This window comes from Trachinotus anak, unplaced genomic scaffold, assembly GCF_046630095.1.
Source record: "Trachinotus anak isolate AG129_WGS33_773 ecotype Australia unplaced genomic scaffold, CSIRO_AGI_Tana_v1 ptg000008l, whole genome shotgun sequence".
NCBI classification, from domain to species: domain Eukaryota; kingdom Metazoa; phylum Chordata; class Actinopteri; order Carangiformes; family Carangidae; genus Trachinotus; species Trachinotus anak.
Window position 1 is genome coordinate 17,178,977 of NW_027273859.1, and position 22,979 is coordinate 17,201,955.

Sequence of the window (22,979 nt, forward strand, 5' to 3'; positions counted from 1 at the left end):
ATGGTTCTCATTGTTTGATCATCATAAACAAAATAATGTCTCTTTCTAAGTTTTCTACAAAACATCATTGGATGTGTATGTTCTTGCAGGTGTGTGTGTGTGTGTGTGTGTGTGTGTGTGTGTGTGTGTGTGTGTTTGTGTGTGTCTGTGTATGTATATATTTCCTGATTGAGGGTGGGCCGATTAGCCCACAACCTCTCATAGCTTATGGGTCAGTGGTTTAGGAAAAAATGTTCCGAACCACAACTACACTCACAAAAACTCTCTCACACACACGCACACACACACTGACTAACCACAACACACATAACCACACCATCGTGCCAAACTATATATATATATATATACAGACACACACATGCTGAAAAAACACCCTGATCGTGTGACACACATCATAACAAACATTGCTCACATAAACCAAACACCCTGACATGCTGAGCGTGTGTGTGTGAGTGTGTGTATTGTAAGAGTCTTGCTTTATTGAAGTTTTATGATGAAACATGAAGACTGACCCTAATTCAAACCATATGACAGCACCAGTGTTTGATCTCTGCAAGCCCTCTGAGTCACAGAGGGGCTCACCGTGTGTGTGGTCACACATTCACTTTACACATGTGATGGGTTAATGGTTGCAGACACACACACACACACACACACACACACGCACGCACGCACACACACACACACACACACACACACACACACACGGTATCTGTATAATATAACTACCAACCAAGGGCAGTTGAATGAATAATGTGGGAAATGGATTAACCAAAAGGATCAAATGATCTGTTGTTTTTGCATATTTAAGTCCAAAAGTGTTTTTTCATTTCACCACATTGTAAAAATCAGAATTGAGATTCAAGATACAGTTTAATTATCATTATAAAACAGGCGATTATATAACAAAATTACAGATGCAGTCCCTTTATGCTACTCACAAAAAACAATAGTTATATAAATGAATCAATAAATAATCAAGTCATAAAAATGAAACTATTTTCAGGGTGGAGAGTTGAGGATGAATTCAGTAGTGTCACAGCCTGAGGAAAGAAACTGCTCCAAAGTCTGGTGGTACAGCAGCAGATAGTTCTGTATCACTTGCCAGGCAGCAGCAGGGTGAACAGGCTGTGGGTGGGTATTGTTCTTTGCATTGATCTGGTTTGGTGCATTTAAGTTTGAGGATTTGAGAATTAGCTGTTGAAAAAAGTAAAATTCATGAACTCAGGGCTGCAAAATGAAACCCAGAAGACAAACAATTACAATAACCAACCATGGATAATGAAGGTGATAATGTTACCATCTGTTTTTAATTCAATTTTAAAAAACTAGTTAAAATATGGCTATTTAGCATTAAGGACTGTAAGTCCTCAAATACTTCTGTATGCCTTATTAAGCGCAGGATCAAGAAGTTATATTACACTGATGTCCCCACACGTGGTCTGAATGGGATTAATTTGCCCTGGAGTTAGGTAATTTCAAATTAGTTATATTTTGAGGCAGTCATCACCAAATATGGAGTTTTATTGGGACTGTTCATCCTGTAAACTCTTTAAACTGCTTTGCACATGTGCTCCACCCTCTGTCTTCTTCTGTTTTTTGAGTAGTGCTGGCCAAAAATGAACAAATTTATCTCTTCTATTAACACATTTGAAAAAATTGAGTTTCTGCTCAATATAGCATCACTGGTCCTTTCACAGTACATTATTTCAGCCAGGGAGACTCCGATCCATTTGGCAGGATTAAGATTGAATGCTGTAACTAATTTTTGAAAAAAGAAAAAGCTGGATTCTGTGATTGTGGACGGCATCAAATAGTCTTGTCATCACATTGAGGTTGCCAGAGTTTGGTACAGAGTCCAAAAATCTGTGCTCATTGACTGTATCTGGCAACTTGTGCTATAAATGTCTATACTGATTGATGATTGAAATGAATTCAGTATTTCCTACAAAAGAAAACCTTCATTAGTTACTATGGTTGTCTTTCTACTAATATACAATATTCAGGAAACAGAAATACAAAATAAAGTGAAGACAGAAAGTTTGTACAGCAATTAAAACAAATACAGCAGTAACATTAGTCACAAATCGGCTGCAAAGATGTTCAACATCGTAAACACATCAAAATCTTGGCTCTAAATAATATTGAAATGTGGCTGCTGATAGTATTTCTTTTCACTCTGAACATAGCAGCAGCTTCTCCTTTCCTCTCAGATTTATTCTAAGCTAAAATAACCACATCTTTAATTACTGTAACACAAAAACATGCTACTGGTCTCAGTCTTACAATCTCGCTCTCAAAAAGAAAGTAAATTACATGGACCAAAATATTGAACTACCCCTTTAAGAGCTATTTATCTCTCTCTCTCTCTCTCTCTCCTCTCCTCCTTATCTCATTTTCTCATTCCACCAACTTTCTGTATTTTGCTTCTTTTTCCTGTTCACTTTTCTATTCTTCGTCCTCACAAGTTTTTCTTTTCCTCTCCTTTACAATTCACCTGGCATGCCCCTTCTTGCAGCTTTTCCTTTCCTGTCTCTCTCTCTCTCTCTCTCTCTCTCTCTCTCTCTCTCTCCTGAGATATCACTCACTCCTACTCTCTCCTCCTTTTCATGCTTTCTCTCTGTTTCTCATTGGTGGTTCTCTTGTGCTGATAGTCTTTTCTCAGGGGAAATCTCACAGAAGAGCAGTACAAAGCTGCAAACCCCCCGTGACTCTGTCTCTGTTTCCTATCACGGTCTTACAGGATCCACTGTGCACAGAGAGCACACACTCACAGTACACAACCATGCAACCATGCAATAACACAAAGACACAGATAACACATACACACACATTATATCAAAGGCTTATATCACAGCAGCATGTTTGTGTGTGTGTAATAGAGCGAAACAAAGAGAACACATCTATCTGTTTGTATTTATTCCATGTTGACTCTGAGCAACACTGTAATGATGCTTGTCATGTTCCACAGGGAAAAATGAGCTTAGTCTGACGCACACATTCACACACACACACACACATTCACACAAACCACATCCAGAAATACAGAAACATATACTCACAGACACAAAATAGATATAGGAAATTGGATAAACCAAGCAACGCACATATTCAGGCCAACAAACAAACACACACACGCAGTATGTATCTTTGTTCAGGCATAAAGCTCAACAGGCCTGAGTTAAATCCTGTGGGCCTCAATCCACATGCAGGTAAATCTGCTCAGAGAAGAGGAGGTGAGATTCTACTATTTCAGAGTTGAATTTCTACTCTCAGCAAGGATGCTCTCTCTAGGAAAGTTAACAGGTTAACAAGCCCCTATGTTTAGAACTGTCATTTGATCATGTTGTTGTTGTCATCGTCTTAGGGCTGCTCCCATGATGGGTCACCAAAGCAGCTCACCATGCACTTATTTGATTTGGCATAGGTTTTTCACTGAATGCCCATCCTGATGCATCCTGGGTTTAGGGGAGCCAGGGATCAAACCATCAACCAAGGGATCAGCAGCCAACCTGCTCTACCATCTGAGCCATGCCCCCACACCCCCCGTCCCGGGCTTTCAAATGATTATTGCCTCTTTCAAATTTTCTGATGGATTTTTGGTTTGTAGAAAATGAGACACACCTGGCAAAAATTGGTGTAATGGCTTTTGTATGCATAGACAAGCAGCTGCAATGCAATTAGAGTCTTTCACATAAATGGCTGCGAACTTCGTGTGTACCTGGAGGATTAAAACATTGACGGGCTAGCTTCCTTGAGAGCTTGTTATGGTTACTGTTGATGTTGAGATCACAGCAGAAAAAGCGGCAGCAGTGTCATCGTAGATTAGTCTCTCCTCCAAATTTCCCACCATTTGTATCATTTTTTCAGATTATGCTGCTGACCAACCTAATATGGGCTTATACTGCCTACCTCCAGAAGGAATGCAGGACACATAACAGGTAAAGACTGTTTGTGTCACTTTCAGGCCATTTATCTCTAAGTCTGCAGCTATCGTGTATTTTTTATACTTTCAATGGGGAGAACCAAATACATAATTTTATAAAAACCTCCCCAATCTAATTATAAAAATCTCCTTATACAACAAATATCTGTTTTTATTTTGAAACTGAGATGACCTTTACTGGCGTGGATCTTTGTTTGCAGCAGGTTTTACTTTAACATAGCACCAAAGATTATTATTATTCCACATAGCACTCTCCATGTGCCACTTAGTGTAAGAGGGTTTCACCTGCTACTTAGCCATCTTTCAAACTGGTATTTTCAAATAAGATAAGGATTGTTTTGTATTATAGAGTAAAACCTGATGGGTAAGGATGTAGGTTTTCTGTAGTTACTTTATGTATTGATTTTAATGTATGGTCCATAAAAGCATTAACATTACAAGCATCTCAAAATTACTCTAAACATAGATAGAAGCATCTCTTTTGAAACTATGCCCATCTCCATGTGGTGCAAGAGTGTGTGTGTGTGTGTGTGTGTGCGTGTGTGCGTGTGTGCGTGCGTGCGTGGATGCATGTGCGTGGTTTGTGTGTGCATGTGTTTAGCCCTGGGCTGATGAGGGAAGGCATGTGGTGGCCATTTAGAAGGATTAGAACTGTCAGAGACATCAAGCACGACTAATTATTCTGTTAGCACACTACACTGCAGGGACACAGTGTGTGTGTGTGTGTGTGTTTGTGTGTGTGTGTGTGTGTGTGTGTGTGTGTGTGTGTGTGTGTGTGTGTGTTAGCAAAAGAGGGCTGCAGGCATGGAGGAAAGATGGAGGGAGAGTAAAGCTAGAAAAAGATAAAAAAAAGAGATGGAAGACAGATGGAAATGAATCAAGCCAGACAAAAGAGAGCAAGAGGGAGAGAAAGAGAGGAGAACTGAGAGCTACTGTTAATACCCAGAGAGAAATAATTTTCTGTATGAAAGATGGATTGATAGGAACAGAGAGAAGGGCAGATTTAGAGATGTATTAGTGAAAAGCCCTGTGGGAAAATAGTTATAAATAGCCTATAGGTGTAGAGCCAAGATTGAAAAAGAAAGACAACAGAGAGAGAAAAAAATGAGAAAAGGATAATGCGAGGAAGGAGAAAGTAAGGAGGTTTGAAAAAGAAAGGATAGAGAGGAAAGGAGTGACCTACCTCATGCCTTCATGGATGACTGCATTTGTATCCAAACATCCCAACATGCACTGCTCTGCCACTCGGGGACAAAATCAGCCTGCAGCACCCAATCAGCCGTGGCCTTTTACCACCTCGCCGTGGGGCAGAGGGTGCGCAAGTGAGTAAGTGACTGTATTTGTGTTTGTGTGTGTTTGCATGTGTGTGAGCTCAAGCGTGAGTGCGCACACACATCTGTTTGTGTGTGTGTGTGTGTGTTTATGGATATATAGACCTCCTCACTACACTGCCTCTCTGATTTATCTTCAAACAGACAGCTCACCCATCTCCTCTCCTACACCTCCTTTTTCCATCTATCCCTCCGTGCCCTCCCTGTCTCTCTTATGCTCACCACCAATACATCCATCTTCCAAAATACCTTCCCTCTCTCAATCTAACCCTCCCTTCCTAAATCCATCTCTCCTTCCACCCATTTTATTCCTCCATCCATCTCTCCCTGTTTCCATCCCTCCTTCTGCATTTACTTCCCCCGGGGTAGACAATTTCCTGAATCCCACTGAAGTGGAAAGATTTCAGATTTAATACATCCCCCGCTTGTGATGTGCTCAGGCTTCAGAGGAAGGGCTCAGGGGTTCAAAGGAGGAGAGGGAAGGAGAAGGAGAAGAAGGTGTGAGGAAACTTTTAAGAAGAATAGATGGATGGAAACATAACCCAAGGTAGCTTTACGCCGATCAAATACATTGGTTAGTCTTCATCATAAGCCTTTTCTCTTGCAATGTAAACAGTCTACAGCCACGCTTCTAGCTCTCAGGTACTTAGTGCTTTGAGCACTGCTGTGCCTAATGCGAGCTTGTTAGTATGCTAACATTTTCTAATCAGCACTAGACACACTACAGCAGAGGATGATGGGAACATCAGCTTTGCAGGTATCTGGTTATAATCCAAACTAAAAAGTAGGAGTTTTTTCGCCTTTATTTCACCTTTATTTGACAGTCCATAATGAAGAGGCAGACAACAAACAGGGGAAGAGAAAAGGAGGTGTGACATGCAACATAGGTCAAAGGCTGAAGCTCAGCTGTAGACAATGTAGTTGTGTGGCATGCAATGTAACCATTTAGCTAACCCTGACAAACTGACTAGGATTCATTCTCTGGGGACTGTGGATGTCTGCTCAAAATGTTGTACCATTCCAGATAAGTTATAACATTTTACAGGATAAATGAAAATTTTGACCTATTGATGGCATTAGAGGGAAAGTCAGGTAAGCAACAAAATCACTAGGCATCATCCTCCCAGGATCATGAATGTCTGTACAAGATTTTGTCTTGCTCAGTCCAATAGTTGTTGAAATATTTCAGTCTGGACCACAATGGTCACCCAACATTACCATGCCACTAGCATACTAAAAAGTATGTAAGCTAAGCAGTCAAAAAGGGTTATGTTAGAACAAAACAGTCTAATGTTACGTTCTTTCTCATCATACTTAAAATACTAGGACTAACCAGCTCTACAATGCAATGCAAGAACACGGACGTTCCCTTTATTTTCGATGTTAAATACAGATCATCAGCTGATGACTTTGCTTACAGAGACAGGGACATGCAGCTTTAGCTTAAGCCTTTTAGTACAATGTCATGCAGCCAACAACTGTTTTTCACAAGGTTTTCATTTTGAAACGAGTCAGTCGGAAACATCAAAAAGTCACCCTGAGGCAGCATCTTCAACCAGCTCATGAAGCCATCGCGCCACAGACAGTAATTTCAGCCGACATAATCAATGGTCACTGACAGAGATGCTTTTGTCTTACCTCTGTGTCAGATCAAGGTCCCATTGTTTCAAAAATTACTTTACTTTCTGTCATCATTGTAAATTGCATATGTTCTTTATCCTGTTTTTGTTTTTTTGTTTTTTTATCTTAGCAGAGTCTGACAGCAAGAGTGTCACATCACATCACTTACGCTACTCTCTTGCTTGTCCATCTGTATTTACATGTGTGAGTCCGTTGATGGATGTACAGTGCAAGGCCCACACTTTTATTAACACACACATACCGAGCTGTCATGTGTCTTGCCTCTGAGGGATGGTTGTCAAGGTGATATATAATTGTCTGATCAACCTCAGCGTCATCACTGTGAAGACCCTGAAGAACATCAGCTTCAACCAGTCACACTCTCTCGCTTGTTTGTGTAATGTGTGTGTACAGAGGTGTATCACTTTGAAAATCCCTCTCCCCTGTGTTGTGTAGGTAAGTCCTAATCAATTAGCTGCCAGCTGCTCCACTATCATAAAACTGCACTAGCACAATAAACTGTCTGGAAAGTGTCTGAATAACCTGGCAACAGCTGATATTTACTCTAATTTCTGTCAGCTGTGTGAGGTATGAGATAAACTTCACATTTAAAGTGTAATTCCCTGTTTTTTCATGTGGTATCCAGATGGCCTGGGTGGTAATGAAAGCTATGGCTACTGCCAGACAAACATCTGCAGAATTACAGCCTCCACATCTAATGCGGAGTGAATGGCAGTCATGAAGACAACAGACACATTTCGCTTCATGATTAGTTCACACTAAATAAATTTTTGCAGCAGCTCTGATGTCTACATTTTGTCCAAAATGTGAAACCTACCATGGCTGCTCCTATGACTGTCATGTATTAAGCATGCTAGGAGCTAAAATGAGTGAAATTCAATTTTTAAGGCTCTTAACAGAAAGGGGGGCCATTCTTTCTAATTTAACATGGATCTAATACTACATCAGGGTTAAAACATTAACTGGGTACCTGGGTATAATAGAGGTAGTATTAGTATGGAGGAAAGACTGCAACAGTCAATCTCTGCAGTTTTACATTGTATAACTGTATGGGAGTTTCTAAAATAACTGAATACCAACGTGCATAATTTAAGTGTGGTGTCTCCTTGAAGTCAGTGTTTCCATGGTATATAAATCTGCCTCTTTTATTTTGAAGGGCATATGATTTTATTTTATTGGCTGTAGAATCAGAGCTAGCTCAGGCTTAGGCAATGTTATCAATACATCGTCTATAGACTACTACAGACAGGTCAGAAAGGGTCAACTGTGTAATTTGGATGAGGTAGAAGATGAAATGTATTTATATTTTACAAACTATATTTCATCACAACCCTAAAGTTAAGCTTTTCATGAATATGACGGAGGAATGTAGATTGCAAAGGGCGTTTACTTAATAAGGTTTTTGATATAGCAAGTATCAAAGCATGTGCGCATTGTTTTTTAGGTTTTTATCTGGTATATTTTGACACATAGTACCATGTGTCCGCTGGCTATTGTTTTGTTAATTTGACAGTGTGCTTTGTCAGGAGGTATTTCACTTATGTAACAACTCAAAACATGAAATTGATGAAGACAAAACATTCATTTGTATATTTTGTCTCACCAAATTAACCATAAACTCATGATAAACTTATTACAATCCGAATTTCTTCCCCAGTACTGCTCAGAAGATTTATAGGCTAGTGTGTACTGCTCCCTGCTGGTCAGCACAGGGAATCATTCAACATATGACCAAGTGAGAGGTATTGTTGAATGTTTATGTACCTTATGTATGAGGGAGGATTTATATTTCCATCTTGTCCCACAATCTCAGTATATCCATGCAATAAAAGTGGGTGGGAAAAGAGTAAGAAATAGAAAGAGTGTGAGAGAAAGAAACATAGAAGAGGCAGTGATAAAAAGGGGGGACAAAGAGAAATCAAGATGATAGACCATTAAAGTCAAATTATGGGAGCATGCCAAGCAGTTTAGCTACCAAAGCAGATGATTAATCATCATCGTGCGGCTTGTCAGTGGGTAATTTTCACATCTGTAATTGGGACAAATTGGTAACCAGTGGGGCATTTCAACTTCACTGTGTGTGTGTATGAGTGTGCGAGCATGCTTTTTTATTCTCATCAATGTAGTGGGGTAAAATAAAAGTGTCATCGAGAATAAACAGTGTCTTACTTTTCATTCTAGCTAAACATCACAGCAGCTGATGTCACTTCACTAATTAGCACCTCGCTAACCACAGCAGAGAAAACAATCTGTGAAATGAGCAGCTGTGGTGTCACAGCCAAAATAAAACGGTCATGTGTTACTACATTAGAACTACTGTAAATGCAAACTTAAGTATTTCCCTCTGCTGAGAGTCACAGTTTAACTATTGTCATACGCCATAACCTGTCTGTGCTATTACTGAGGCTCATGGTAGCTGCATGGTATTTGTGCCATAACCTTCTGAATATGGCAATAAAACAAACCAGACTCAGCTGCTCTGCTTTTAAATTAAATCAAACATTTCAAACATTTCTGTCCATAAACATATTTGTGTATCAATCCATAAACTAGTGGACCCCTCATTGCGAACAAACTCTACTCCAAAGGACTGCTGCAAATAACTACTTTTAAGTCTGGTGCAAAAAGATGGACATTTTAATAGAAAAACTGGCAACCAAACTTCATCTGTTTTAAAATAAAATTATATAATTTTATTTTTTATATGAGAATTAGAAAAACAATATGAAAGAAAGACACAGAAAAAGAAAGGAAATATTATACATGGCGCTATACAAATAAAATTGAAATGAACTGAATTTAATTTAATTGAAATGAACTGAATTATGTAGAAAACTTTTTTTTCTTTCACACTGATTTAAAAAAAAAAAAAAATTTATAAGTCATATTTACTCATGCAGTGCTTTTTCATCTTTGGCTTTGATGAGGCACAGCAAGGATTTAATAAGTTAATATAAACTGATCAACATAATGCACTATACTCACTGACTAAAACATTAAAAAAAAAATTAAGCCACTGAAATCAGGGTTGTCTGATTTCCAATATTTCTAGGTGCAGAGTTTCTTCAAAATCTATGTCTGGAGTGGAGGTTTACACTCAAGATAAACTGAAATAGTTTGAGGTATGTCATGCACTGATTATAAATCCTACCTCCCTTTGACTATATGCTTCATTGGACATGACATCTGTCAAACACTGAGTTTCTTCTGTTTGTGTAGAGTTGACTCCTACCTTCACCTTGGGAATGATCTTCCCTGCCTTAAGAGAGAACAGAAGTTAGAAGTTATATTTGTAGTTTGGAAACACACAAGACCTAAGATGGCTAAGTATGTACTGTCACTGAAGTCTATACCCGCTGCTGCAGGTTGCCCCATTGCTTTCTTAGATGACATGGGAAAGCTCTGGAAGACATGGTAGACTCAAATTAGTGTTGCCTTGTATCTGAGTAAATCAAATCATATATGTAAATAGTGAAACAGAAAACATCCTATAACCCCTTCATGAATGAGTGTTTGGAAACCCAAGACAGTCACGTTTTTATACAGATTATTATTAAGTCATGCTCAAGTATCTAATTATCATGACCTGTATGAACATTTTACAAACCCATTCATGTTACGCATGCGCAACGCGCCATTGAAGGAAACGATGAGAAGTGAGTGAAGTGGGTCGAGACTTCACATGAAATCTGAGATTTGACTCTGGCTCTATCCGCGCCTTATTTCTGAGCATGTAAGGCTTCAGCTGGCGGACAAAGACTTTTTTTAAACAGTGTTTTCGAAAACAGCTGGACAGAGCATAATCCAGGAGGTACAGAGGATCTGCATAGCCCCACCGCTGGCACGGTAACTTGGGACAGAGGCAGGGCTCTCTCGCTAGCTGCCACACCAGCTAACTCCAGGTAGCGTAAAGTGCTAGCCATTTACATAGCTTTAATTAGTCTCCAATTTTAAACTACATAGCGGGCACTTACCAACCCGTATTTTTAACTGTTGCACGAAATTGTTTTGCTGCTAGCTATCAAAGAAAGTGTTTAAGACATGCCTGTGCTGCGGAACTGGCCATAATAAATAAACAACATGCTAAATACAGTAGCATGCTACGTTAGCAAGTTTGCTATCAACAGTCATCGGCGCTAGCTGATGTTTTTAGTAGCAGGTAGCTAACCAATGTTGGGTCATTGTAGAGTAATAACACCGGGTATTTCCGCTTAGGTTCCTTCAAAATAAAGTCTCATGTGCGCAGTAATGCAGCTCACGTCACTCAGAGCAGTAAATGGCAAACATGCTTCAAAATACATTGTGAGTAATGCGCTTTTATGTTAAATATAGCAGTATTTATCTGTAGGGCTGCGATGAATGATATTTCATTACTCATTAATCTGCCAGTTACCCTGTAAAAGAACTTCAATCAGTCAAAATCTCGAAGATCTTCAGTTCATTATCATGCATGATAGAGTAAAATATGAAATGCTTAAATTTCAGAAGATGAAACCTTGAAATCTATGCTGGGTTTTCTTTAAAAAAATGACTGAAACCTTAAACCAATTATCAAAGTAGTTGCCATTTAATTTTCTGATTCAGTCATGGAGTCACAATTGTGTCTTCTGTCAGATGGCAGGAGGCTGTACACTCTCTGGCAGGGATAGGACGTGTCTGTAACAGTTGCGACGGAGAGAGGATTTTTCTTTACACTTAGCATTAATTGTTTTAAATATTTTAAGTTTGCCTTCAAGAAACTTCACTTTTATTTTGAAGGAAATAAGTGCTTACTTCCGGTTAGTTTGACTCCCATTTGCAGTAACTTCATGTGGTTTTCTGAGCAGACGGCAGCCAGAGTGGCGCCGCTAGCAAGCGAAGGGGAGCCAACAACTTCAACTTTATTTTTAGTCTAATATAACCAGTTCTGTGTTTTTCTAAACTCTCCTTTGAATGTAAAACATGCTGCTCTGTCATGTTATTAGGTCGTTGGTAAGCTACTGTTATCATTACATAGCTAATAGCTACGTTAAAACGTTACAGGTTGTGGTTGTTGCCCTCTGTCAGCCAGACTCAAAACAGTGGTGGAAGAAGTACTTTTACCTTAGTGAAAGTACTAATACCACACTGTAAATATGTTCCATTTCAAGTAAAAGCCCTTCATTCAAAATGTTACATATGTAATAGTATGTGGGTATACTCAGGCAAATGTAGTTAAAGTTTTAAAGGTAAAGTACTCACTGCAGAAAAATGGCCCCTGCGAGGGTTATACTATTATATATTGTTATTATTACTCCTGCTTTAGTGTGTAAGTAACATTTTATGGTTGAATTTAGCAGATCTGTGGGTGGTTTTTAAGTATTTGCTATTGGCTACATATACTAGTCATTTTGGATTAATCTCTTCATCATTTACTCTCTGAACTGATTGTTTTGTTTGTGATAATTCAGTAACTACCTATCACAATTGTCCAGAGTCTGAAGTGACACTGTCACAATACCTGTTTTATCCAACTGGTAATCCCAAAAGAGCAGCAAATCCTTACATGTGAGGGGGTAGAACTTTGCATGGAAAAATAAATTTTATGATTATCAAGGTAAATGCCAAGTAATTTTCTGCCAATCAGCTAATCATTTCACCTGTGCTTGTATGTGCTGTTGTGTAGTTTTATTTATATCAAAGCATCATATTGTATAAGTGCTTCATGTATTTTGCATGCAAAAAATTTCATTTGTAAAGTAACTAGGGAGTAAAACTGTCAAATAAATGTGGAGTAGAAGTAGGAAGTGGCATTAAATGGAAACACTCAAGTAAAAGTACAAGTACCTTAAATTTGTTGTTAAGTACAGTACTTGAGTAAAAAGTACTCAGTTACTTTCCACCAGCAGTTCTGTAATAAATACCTATCTTTAATGTTGCAATATTCAGTTAATAATTGACCTCTCAGTTTAACACAATATAACACCTCTCTAAAACAGTTTAATCTAAAACCTGCATGTTATCCGCTCCTTTCAGATCCCTCTGATGCTGAGAGGTTTGTGAACTGCCTGAAGTAGAGCTGCATTGCTTTTATCGACCCTGTGAAGATCATCTCTGCTTCAGCTTCCTGATGATGTGAAACCCTGTCAACAACATACATATTTTCAGAAATTGCAGTCAGATTCAAAAATCAGGATGTCTATCACTAATACACCTACCAGCAACGATGCTTGCCTGAGCATTGTGCACAGCCTGATGTGTCACAGACAGGGTGGTGAGAGCGAGACGTTTGCAAAGCGGGCCATCGAGAGCCTGGTGAAAAAGCTGAAGGAGAAAAAAGACGAGCTTGACTCCCTCATCACAGCTATCACCACCAATGGGGCCCATCCCAGCAAGTGTGTGACCATTCAGAGGACACTTGATGGACGGCTACAGGTAGGACAATACACCTGTATGGATCATTCATTTAATACTCACAGGCTCATTAGTATTAATTAGTTTTGGCAAGCTCAGGGAATTAAAACAGAACCCATGATAGTCAGTTATCCAGCATGACATCAAAGCCTGCAACTATGATTATTTTCAGTATTCATTGATAGGCACATTTTTTTGTCATAAAATGTCCAAAACAGTGACATATGCCTGTTATTATTTCCTAGAGCCCACAGAGACACCTTCATATAGCTAGATTTATCTGACTAACAGTCTAAAATACAAATTTTTCAATTTTATCTTATTTATATAGCACCAAATCATAATATACATTATCTCAAGGCACTTTACAGGGTAAGGCCAAGACCTTACTTTGTTGTTTAGAAAAACCCAACAGTTCCCACAAGAGCAAGTGCTTGGCGACAGGGGGGAGGAAAAACTCCCCTTTAACAGTTGGAAACCTCCAACAGAATCGGGAGGTATTATATACATTATGGCAAAGCAAAGCATCAAATCCTCACATTTGAGGAGCTTGTTTTTGGTTTCAAACAAAGAGAAGCAATTATAAGAATTATTATTTTCAAAACTATTATCAAAAAACTTCTGTCTTTGTATTTCACCTCCAACAACACCCAACATTTAAGACAGAAGCTTGCCAGTATAAACATTGCAAGCTTTGATTATAAAGTGTAATAGTCAGTAATTTAGCACCAAAAATATCTTGAATATGGGAAAGACGATATTTGTGCTGGAGCCATTTAAAAAACTATTTTTGACCAGTTTGTATTTGTCTTGTTGGAATGTGGTGTTCACCTCAGTGGAAAATCCTCTGTCTTCCAATTGAGTTAGCACCATGTTTGACCTCAGCTGTAAGGACAGTGAGTGAGTTTAAAAATGAATTAACTTTGTTTCCCTGTATCTGTTTCTCTGTGTTGTTGTTCCCAGGTGGCAGGACGTAAAGGGTTCCCTCATGTAATCTATGCCCGGCTGTGGCGGTGGCCTGACCTGCATAAGAATGAACTGAAGCACGTCAAATACTGCCAATTTGCCTTTGACCTCAAGTGTGACAGTGTGTGCGTCAACCCCTATCACTATGAGAGAGTGGTATCTCCTGGCATAGGTGAGAAACGGGAGAAACGAGTATTTCAGTTTGCAATTTTAAAATCTATTAAAATGTACAGTGGGAGGGGTTTAATAGAACTCACTGAAACTAAACAGAACTATAAGAAACTCTTAAGTTTCGCTGTTAGTGTCTCAGTTCTCTGTTTGTCATAGTGTGCTGAGGGGAACTGAGACCAAAAGCTGCTTTGAAAGGAGGAAATTATTGTAAACACTGTTTGTAGCAAATTGTCAGTAACACTGTTTGTAATTTAAGCATATGTACTTATGAATTATTCTTGTTGTTCTAGACGCCATTGTTTTTGTTAGATTTGTCAAACCCACCTGGGATGAGCTTTAGCAATGCACATAACAGCTTTATCCCCCTCCTTGACCCACAGACTTATCAGGACTAACCCTGACAAGTTCTGGACCCAGCTCAGCACTGATGGTTAAGGATGAGTATGATTTTGACGGACAGCAGAGTCTGCCCTCCATCGAGGGAGGGCACTCCATCCAGACCATCCAGCACCCCCCATCCAGCAGCCGCCCGGCCCCCCCTGAATCATTTGCCAGCCCAAACCTACTCCCACCTGCTGAGGCCTCTACCTCTGCCTCAACGTCGTCCTTCCCTGCCATTGCTACTGGATCAGGCAGTAAGATACAGTTGGAAAATATTTCTGTGTGTGTGCTTGTTTGTCATATGTTTATCCATACAGAAAAGGTCTGCAATTCACAGGAAAAGGCCATTATTGCGTCATTTTAGATTTTAGAGTTCATAAAGAAAATAGGTTTAGACATGAAAAGTCTCATTTAACATTTAAGTTCATAAAGAGAATATTTATAGATTTGTTCACTTGAAATCATTAATATCTAACACATTTTCTGCCTCTGTTTTGTGAATTGTTGCTGTGGGTGTTTATGAAGGCAAACAGTATATATGTGAGTTCTGTGCACTTAAATCACTCATCTGTCAATGTCTGACTTCTGTTCTTCTCAGGTGCCAGCTCCACCTGGTCCAGGAACAGCACTTTCACCCCCAACATCCCCCACCACACCAACGGTCATCTACAGCACCACCCTCCTATGCCACATCCAACACATTACTGTAAGTCCACACTGTTACCACAGCTGGAAGCTAATCCAGATTTTAAAAAATCACATACTTGTTCGTTTACAGTGTGGGCGATGGCTGCCATTACTCTGTCTGTTTCTCACAGGGCCAGTGCATAATGAGCTCGCCTTTCAGCCTCCTATATCCAATCATCCAGGTGAGAACACTCAACCCACATGTACCCCTAACCCTGGGCAGAGTTTTCAGGCCTATTCTAGTACAAAACTCATGAATCGATTCTACAAACAGTACATCTTTTCTTTAGGCATTTTTATTCACTCCTAGATTAAGTAGCGTTAAGTACTGCCCTTGCTGGCTATCATTCACATGAGCTAAAGGCAGTGCTGCCCCTTAGAGACAAGTTTAGGTATAAATCCACATTAAATATGCTTAGTTTGATTGCTGCTTATTCACCTCTGTGTTGGCAAAATAGCAAATTTGCTAATTAATTTTATGTTATAACATGTAGTGTTGAAGCAGCTTTTCAGTTTATCAAAAATACTTAATTCTTAGTGTTTTAGTTTTTATGATGAAATTACTCAAATAAATTGAACTAAAGTATTGTTGTTGATAAATGTAGTTTTAGTTCATTTTCAAATGAAAATATCCAACATTTAGTCATCAGGCTTTCATAAATGTGAAATGTTGCCTGTTTTTTTTTTTTTCTCTTCTTCACAGGCAACGCTGCTGTTTGTTTCCTTTTATAACTTGAAACCACTGACATCAGGTTTGTCCCTCTGTTTCAGCTCCTGACTACTGGTGTTCCATTGCCTATTTTGAGATGGACGTTCAAGTCGGTGAGACGTTTAAAGTGCCCTCTTCTTGCCCCATCGTGACAGTGGATGGCTATGTCGACCCTTCAGGAGGAGACAGGTTTTGTCTGGGCCAGCTCAGTAACGTACATCGCACTGAGGCTATCGAGAGAGCAAGGTAGGCTCCTACTGCCAACACACGTTGTACAATGACACTTGACACGCTTAAGTGCGTCTTAACATTTAAAACTTCATAGGTGAGCCATAAATATCAGTCCTATTAACTCATCAGTAAAATCACGCAACCACTCCTTTACACTCAGTTCCTTTTATTGCAATGTTTCATGGACACCACTCCCTCCCATATTGTTGGTATCTCAAATTCTTCCAGCATGTTCTCAATAATTGACATGCATACAATAATGACAAGGAGGATGTGAGAAACATTTCAGGCACCTGTTATCACTTAAACTTTTTCCCTGTTTCCTTTATTCCTTACTTTTCTCTGTCCTCTCTCCCAGGCTTCACATTGGTAAAGGGGTCCAGCTGGAGTGTAAAGGTGAGGGAGATGTGTGGGTCCGATGCCTCAGTGACCACGCAGTGTTTGTCCAGAGTTACTACCTGGACAGAGAGGCGGGCCGAGCCCCTGGAGATGCTGTTCACAAAATCTACCCCAGTGCTTATATCAAGGTAAGGATGAAGGGTTTTACTTCACTTATAATACTTATTCTGTAATGAACTCACTGGACTGTAAAAACAGGAAGTGGCAGAAGGATGACATTTCATAAAATATTTGTTTGTCTCTTGCTGAGTACAAGCTGCAGACACCCTTTCCATCCCATCTCTTTAGCCATTCTACCCCTTCTTGACATTATAATTTTACTATAGTTGTGTTTGTTTAACACAAAAAATTTTTCCCATCCTGCTGGAGTTTACCATCTTTTCCACTCACGTCTCTCATTAGGACTAATCTTGTGTGTACATCCTCACACAGCCCTGCTCTCGCTGAGTTCTTCCCTGTTTGGCAGCCTGTGGTGATATTTACATTTCTCCTGTGCAGGGGGCTAATTGCTGCTGAATGCACAGTTTTTAAATTCTCTTCTCTCCTGCAAGGTGTTTGATCTTCGTCAGTGCCACAGACAGATGCAACAGCAGGCTGCTACAGCTCAAGCAGCAGCAGCAGCCCAAGCAGCAGCTGTGGCTGGAAATATACCTGGACCTGGATCAGTAGGAGGGATCGCTCCAGCTATTAGTAAGATACAGTAACTACAAATACAGATGCTCATTCACAAATAGAGAGAGTTGGAAGTAGAGGTAGTGTGGCAGTGGCTCCAGCTGTCAGGAAGGATGCAGGTCCCTGCAAATGAGCAGTGACTGATGAGAGAGCAGAGAATTGCTCAGACAGATGTTCAACCTAATTTGAATTCAGATAAGAAATTAAAGCAGTGTGCTCTGGTGAAACAAATTTGATACTACAGCAGTTCAAGATTATATTGATTAGTATTGGATGGTTAATATTTGCTGGGTTCATCATTCCAAAAATGTTACTTTCACATAGACTAAGACTTTATAGGAGTAAAGTGGTTAATTGTCAGGCCTGTGATAAACCAACGACCTCTCCAGGGGTGTACCCCGCCCTCGCCCAATGTCAGCTGGGATTGGCTCCAGCCCCCGTGAGACCCTCATAGGATAAGCAGTATAGCTAATGGATGGATGAAAGTGGTTAATAATAGGGCTGCAATTATTTTGACAGTGTAAGTTAACCTGCTGATAATTTTCTTGATAAAAAATTTAGTCTTTTTAAATTTCAGATAGTTTTCATAGTGAAAATACCCATCACAATTTTCTAGTACCCATTTTAACATTTTTAGATTGTTTTGTCAGACCAAGAGTCCAAAACCCAATAATGTTCAGTTTATTCTTGGGTAAATGTAATTTACTTGAATTTTCCTCTCCTCCCGTCCTCTCAGGTCTGTCAGCAGCAGCCGGTATCGGGGTAGACGACCTCCGGAGGTTGTGTATCCTCAGGATGAGTTTTGTTAAGGGCTGGGGGCCCGACTACCCCCGCCAGAGCATCAAGGAGACCCCATGCTGGATTGAGATCCACCTGCACAGAGCTCTACAGTTACTGGATGAGGTTCTGCACACTATGCCTATAGCAGACCCACAACCCCTGGACTGAGATCTTTATAACTGCAGCGTCGCACTGCATCATACAGTGGCAATGGATAGTCTTCCTCAGTGAACTGTTTTGGGTGGAGAATTCAGCTGTGAAGCTGTGACACTGAAGCCGGGTCGTATGAAAAGATACTTTCAGGTGTGTTTAAGGCACCTTTGTGCACTGTGGCCCCTGCTTTTGCTTTTTAAGCAAGATAAACACTAAATCCATCAACACCAAAGCCAAATATCAAAGATATGTTTATCTATAATTTTGATCGGTGGCTTTGATGTGTGGTGACTGTGGTGATGTATGGTGAACTGTAGGACTAGAAAAAGATGTCAGAAGTAACTACAAATATAAAGTACCACACCACGCACATAGGTGACCTGCAGATCCCAAGAAACTGGAATGTACTCGGACACTACTCAGCGTCCTAGAGTCCACGCCCACCAACTACTGACTGGCGTCAGTGTCACTGAACAATACAAGAACATCTAAGTGCTGTTGCAGCTGCGGAATGAGGTGCTCTGCACTGAAGCTCTCATATCCGGTGTCTGGGCCCCAGAGTACTGCTGGTTTTCTGTTGTCAGTCTTCTTTGCTTTACACTTGGGATGACAAGCAAGTTCAGTCGACTGAAAAAGCAGCAGCACTCTGAATTGCAAGGATAATTGCTCGACGTCATGCTGATTGCTGCCTCTCAGCTATTAAACAGTGTTTGGGACCACCCAGCTGGATTAGGTCATACCAGACATCGATTGAAAATGAAATGACGTGCACCACACCTAAAGCCCACTCTAAGCATCTGAACTGAAACAGGTCAAGTCTAGGGACTTTTCTAGGTCAGGTATTGTCAGACTACGGGTTTGGACTTTAGAAGATAGTTTCAGGTCTGTGCCTGGTGGGCGTCCATTGACAAATCTTTTTTACATCCTTCTCTATTAGATAAGATGTGGAGCAAAGCACTCGGTTGAGATATCCTTCTCTACACGTCATAGCTACAATAATGCAGGTTTTTTGGGGTGTTATAACATCATGAAATACAAAGTTGGTGATGCAATATAACTGTCTTTACTGACTTACTGTGACTTTATTATTACTCACTCAAAAAACAAAGACAAGTGATAAGATTCTCGTTTCAGTGATCATTCATCATTGGTCACTTTCCACCCTCTGTTTCAGGTATGGTTACTGTTTTGGAAAATGCCCTCAGTTATGCTGCCACAAAGGATGACACTCATAAGCCTTCTGTGAATTCCTTCTTGCCAGCTGAGATGCTTTTGGTTCTGAGAAAGCAGAGTACAGGCAGACATTTGAGCAGATGTCTGAGATTTAATCACAGGGTTTATCAATGTTTTGGCAAACCAAAAACATACTTTTAAGTCTAGTGTGATCATGAGAGCAGGAGTCCAGCCAGCTGCTGGACTTTGCCCCAGTTATGTTAATATAGAGGTTTCTTTAACTGAATGTTAACAGTAATTATTTTTCTTTGAATTCATTTCAGTTTTATTGGATTTTATCTCCAAGCACGCCCAACAGTCTCCACACGCTAGTTGAGAATCTTTGTACTTAAGTATCTTATGACTTGCAGCCCACTTATGTATTATTTGATTCAGGTCTCTTGTGTATAGTTTACTGACAAAGATGAGAGAATTTAAGACAGTTTCCCATCAATATCAATATATTTTCTTGGTTTTATTTTTGTTACTTTTATTAATTGTATTATATTTTTAGCACTTTACGTTTTCTCTTTATTTTAATTAAATAACCCTTATTTTTTGAGGTGGTTGTCCTGGTTGATATGAATAATAGGGGAGTGAATAGGTTGGTGTATAATTCATGTAGGATTCTGAGCAGAGGCAGCATTGTGATGCATTTGTTTTGAAAATGTCTGTAACACTAAGACACCTTTTTAAAAATGTGTTTTTGCCCTTTCGCACTATAGACATTTACAGACATCTGTAGGGATTCTTTTGGCTGTTCTGAGTTATTCTTTTTAATTTGCAGTCAGCTTTTTCACTTTTTAATCCATGTAAATAACTTTGTTTTTGAAATGCATGTCAATGTTTGCATGAATTTTATTGGCAAATAGACCCTTTTATTCCTACCCCCTATTTGAAATGGCTTACTTCACCTTCCCTGCATTACACAGGAAAACTGGATGATGAAAAGAGTAGAAAGCAGCTTCTGCTGTATACTGGTGAGTTGTGTTGCTGCATTATGAGAAGAGCATTAAAGGCACAGAGGGAAGCTACAAAGTCCTAACTGATGTAAACGATTCAATTGAATTATAAGCAGCCAAGCTCCTTAAAAAAATGTTTTCCAAGACCTAATACAAATACAGAAACTCCTTCAGTCACTAGTGTGCAGTCTCTTTGAAAATAAAATAAGTACAAGCATGATATTCTCTCTCGGTGGTGTTGAAACAGGTGATGGTAGTGTGATGCACAGAAATTTGATTTCAGCACGAGTGCCCCCCTCTTCCCTGCCACACTGCATGTGATTCCCTCTGTTACACTGTTTTAAAGGCTTTTCTTATAGATTACACACATTGATTTAGGAATAGGAATTTCACTTATTCTCATGTTGACACATCTGTTCATGCCTGATAGTTTTCACACCAATATGCCAAACAGTATGTTCTCTTTGATCATCTGGTAACTTCGCTACATGACAAGGATTTTTTTTTTATCTTCTTGTGTTTTTGTCCCTATACAGGTGTCTTCTTTTTTTCAAAATGCTGTTTTAGTAAAACAGATGATATTATAAAATACTCATTGGATTTGTTCACGGTTATGTTGAAATTTGGGGTCTTTTAATCAAAGGAAATTATCCACTTTGGTATCCAGTTGACCAAGCAAAACTAGGCAGAGGGTTGTTTTGCCTCCTCTGTCACATCTTTGATTATTTCACCATAATTTGAAAACCACTGTTAAAAAATTTTGTCCTTCATCAGCAATTAAGAGTCAGACATTGTGAATTATTCACATAATTATGCATTGGATTGATTGAAAGGCAAGAAACAGGATTTTTTCTGATGTTATGTTACTGAAAGAACTGATGCTGAACTCTGGAGAAATAATCTGTTATATTCTGTTATGCTCTAAGGTGGACAGATGTTTTTATATTACATGCAGTTATTATAGAAGCCTAAAGACACAGCTCAGATGAGTTGATGTTGACTACTATGACAGATTGCAGATATAAATTTTACCTGTATTTCTTATGTGAGAGTCTATAATTAAACATGGCCTGATATTCTCTATGTGGTGTTCATTTTCTCAACAAGTTAACATATTTGCAAGGATGAAATTAGTCACACAAATGTGTTTTCAGTTATTCAGATTGCACGTGTGCTCAGATTGAAGTTTGGACCTACAAGGAGACCTTTTTCACAGCAGATATGTTCATGTCTTAGCAAGAAAAGCATAGTAGCATAGTATTTAATACCATTAATGATGTTGCATACTACTTAGTGCAGGTGCTGGTATTATCAGGTAGCCGCAGGTCTTGAAAAGTCTTAAGAAGCATTAAAATTATTTCCTTCAAAAGTTAGTAACAAATGTCTGCTGTAGACTGTAACAGTAGACGGGGTACACCTTCAGCAAACACTCACTACGGCAAGCTACAGTTGGTTTAGTTAATCCATCAATTTTCTGCAGCTCATCTGGTTTAAAGTCACGTTAATTATAGGAGTCATTGTTTTGTTTTCCCATAATTCTTTGACCAGTATGACCAGGTGTTAAATTTCATTCTGTGGTATTTAAAAGGTCTTTTAAGTCTTAAATTTAACCTTGGGGACATTGCAGAGACCGGGATTTTGCTGCAGGCTCACTGGAAGAGCCTGCTGGCAAGAGACATGTACACACTCACACTGGCCTGACAAAAGGTCTAATCACCTGCGTGGCTGCGTGCATATCAATCCATCCTAGCAGTCGTTGACCAGATGCTTTTTGCTGCAGTGAGGTTCAAACATCCCCCAGTTTTAATAATATCACATTGGTAAACATTAAAAACAAGTAAATGCCAGTGGTGGGAGACGTACTTAAAGTATTCCTATTCAAGTAAAAGTCCTGCATTCAAAACCTTACTCTAAAAAAGCATGTAAGCATTTTCAGGTGAATTTCTTTAAAGCATCAAAAATAAAAATATTCATTCAGAAAAATAGTCCCTGTCATTGTTTTAAAATTAGCAGTTACAAACCGGTTGCACTATATGTAACTACTTTACGTACTGCTGAGTAGCTTAATCTGAGGCAAAGCATATTTTATAACGTAGTCACGAATCTCAAGTCAACTTTTCATAGGTTAGAATAAAAGTTTCATGACACTGCAGCCAATCCAAGGGGTTTAATAGTTTCATTAGTCTAAGTCAAATCTTCTCAAACTGTAAATGCACACTTGTCACAGTAGGAAACATACAGGTGTAAGTAATATTGATGATGGCTGACCTTCATTTACTGCTTCAGTTTGAGGGCTGACAGTGGAGCCATTATTAGTGACACCGGTGTTTTTCCTTCTCCAATCAGGAGGTGAAAGTATTTCAATC

At 39.3% G+C, this 22,979-nt stretch overlaps 2 protein-coding genes across 2 annotated transcripts in view; one reads left to right on the forward strand and one right to left on the reverse strand.

The window, feature by feature from the left end:
• The window catches only part of LOC139624209 (RNA-binding protein MEX3B-like), a 222,134-nt gene that overhangs the window by 189,887 nt on the left and 9,268 nt on the right, over nucleotides 1–22,979 (reverse strand). The gene's annotated exons all lie outside the window — the stretch shown is intronic.
• LOC139624206 (mothers against decapentaplegic homolog 4) lies at nucleotides 10,555–21,696 on the forward strand. The gene is made up of 10 exons (XM_071483129.1): nucleotides 10,555–10,820; nucleotides 12,913–13,311; nucleotides 14,254–14,428; nucleotides 14,808–15,062; nucleotides 15,407–15,514; nucleotides 15,627–15,677; nucleotides 16,267–16,450; nucleotides 16,794–16,962; nucleotides 17,386–17,524; nucleotides 18,243–21,696. The coding sequence occupies exons 2-10, from the start codon at nucleotides 13,072–13,074 to the stop codon at nucleotides 18,452–18,454; spliced, it is 1,533 nt and encodes a 510-aa protein (XP_071339230.1). The 5' UTR covers nucleotides 10,555–10,820; nucleotides 12,913–13,071; the 3' UTR covers nucleotides 18,455–21,696.

Bases quoted from the DNA above. Each gene is read 5' to 3' on its own strand.
- LOC139624206 (XM_071483129.1), top strand. From the start codon at position 13,072: ATGTCTATCACTAATACACCTACCAGCAACGATGCTTGCCTGAGCATT. The intron at 15,063-15,406 runs GTAAGATACAGT...TGTTCTTCTCAG, and splicing joins CATTGCTACTGGATCAGGCA to GTGCCAGCTCCACCTGGTCC. The intron at 16,963-17,385 runs GTAAGGATGAAG...CTCTCCTGCAAG, and splicing joins ACCCCAGTGCTTATATCAAG to GTGTTTGATCTTCGTCAGTG.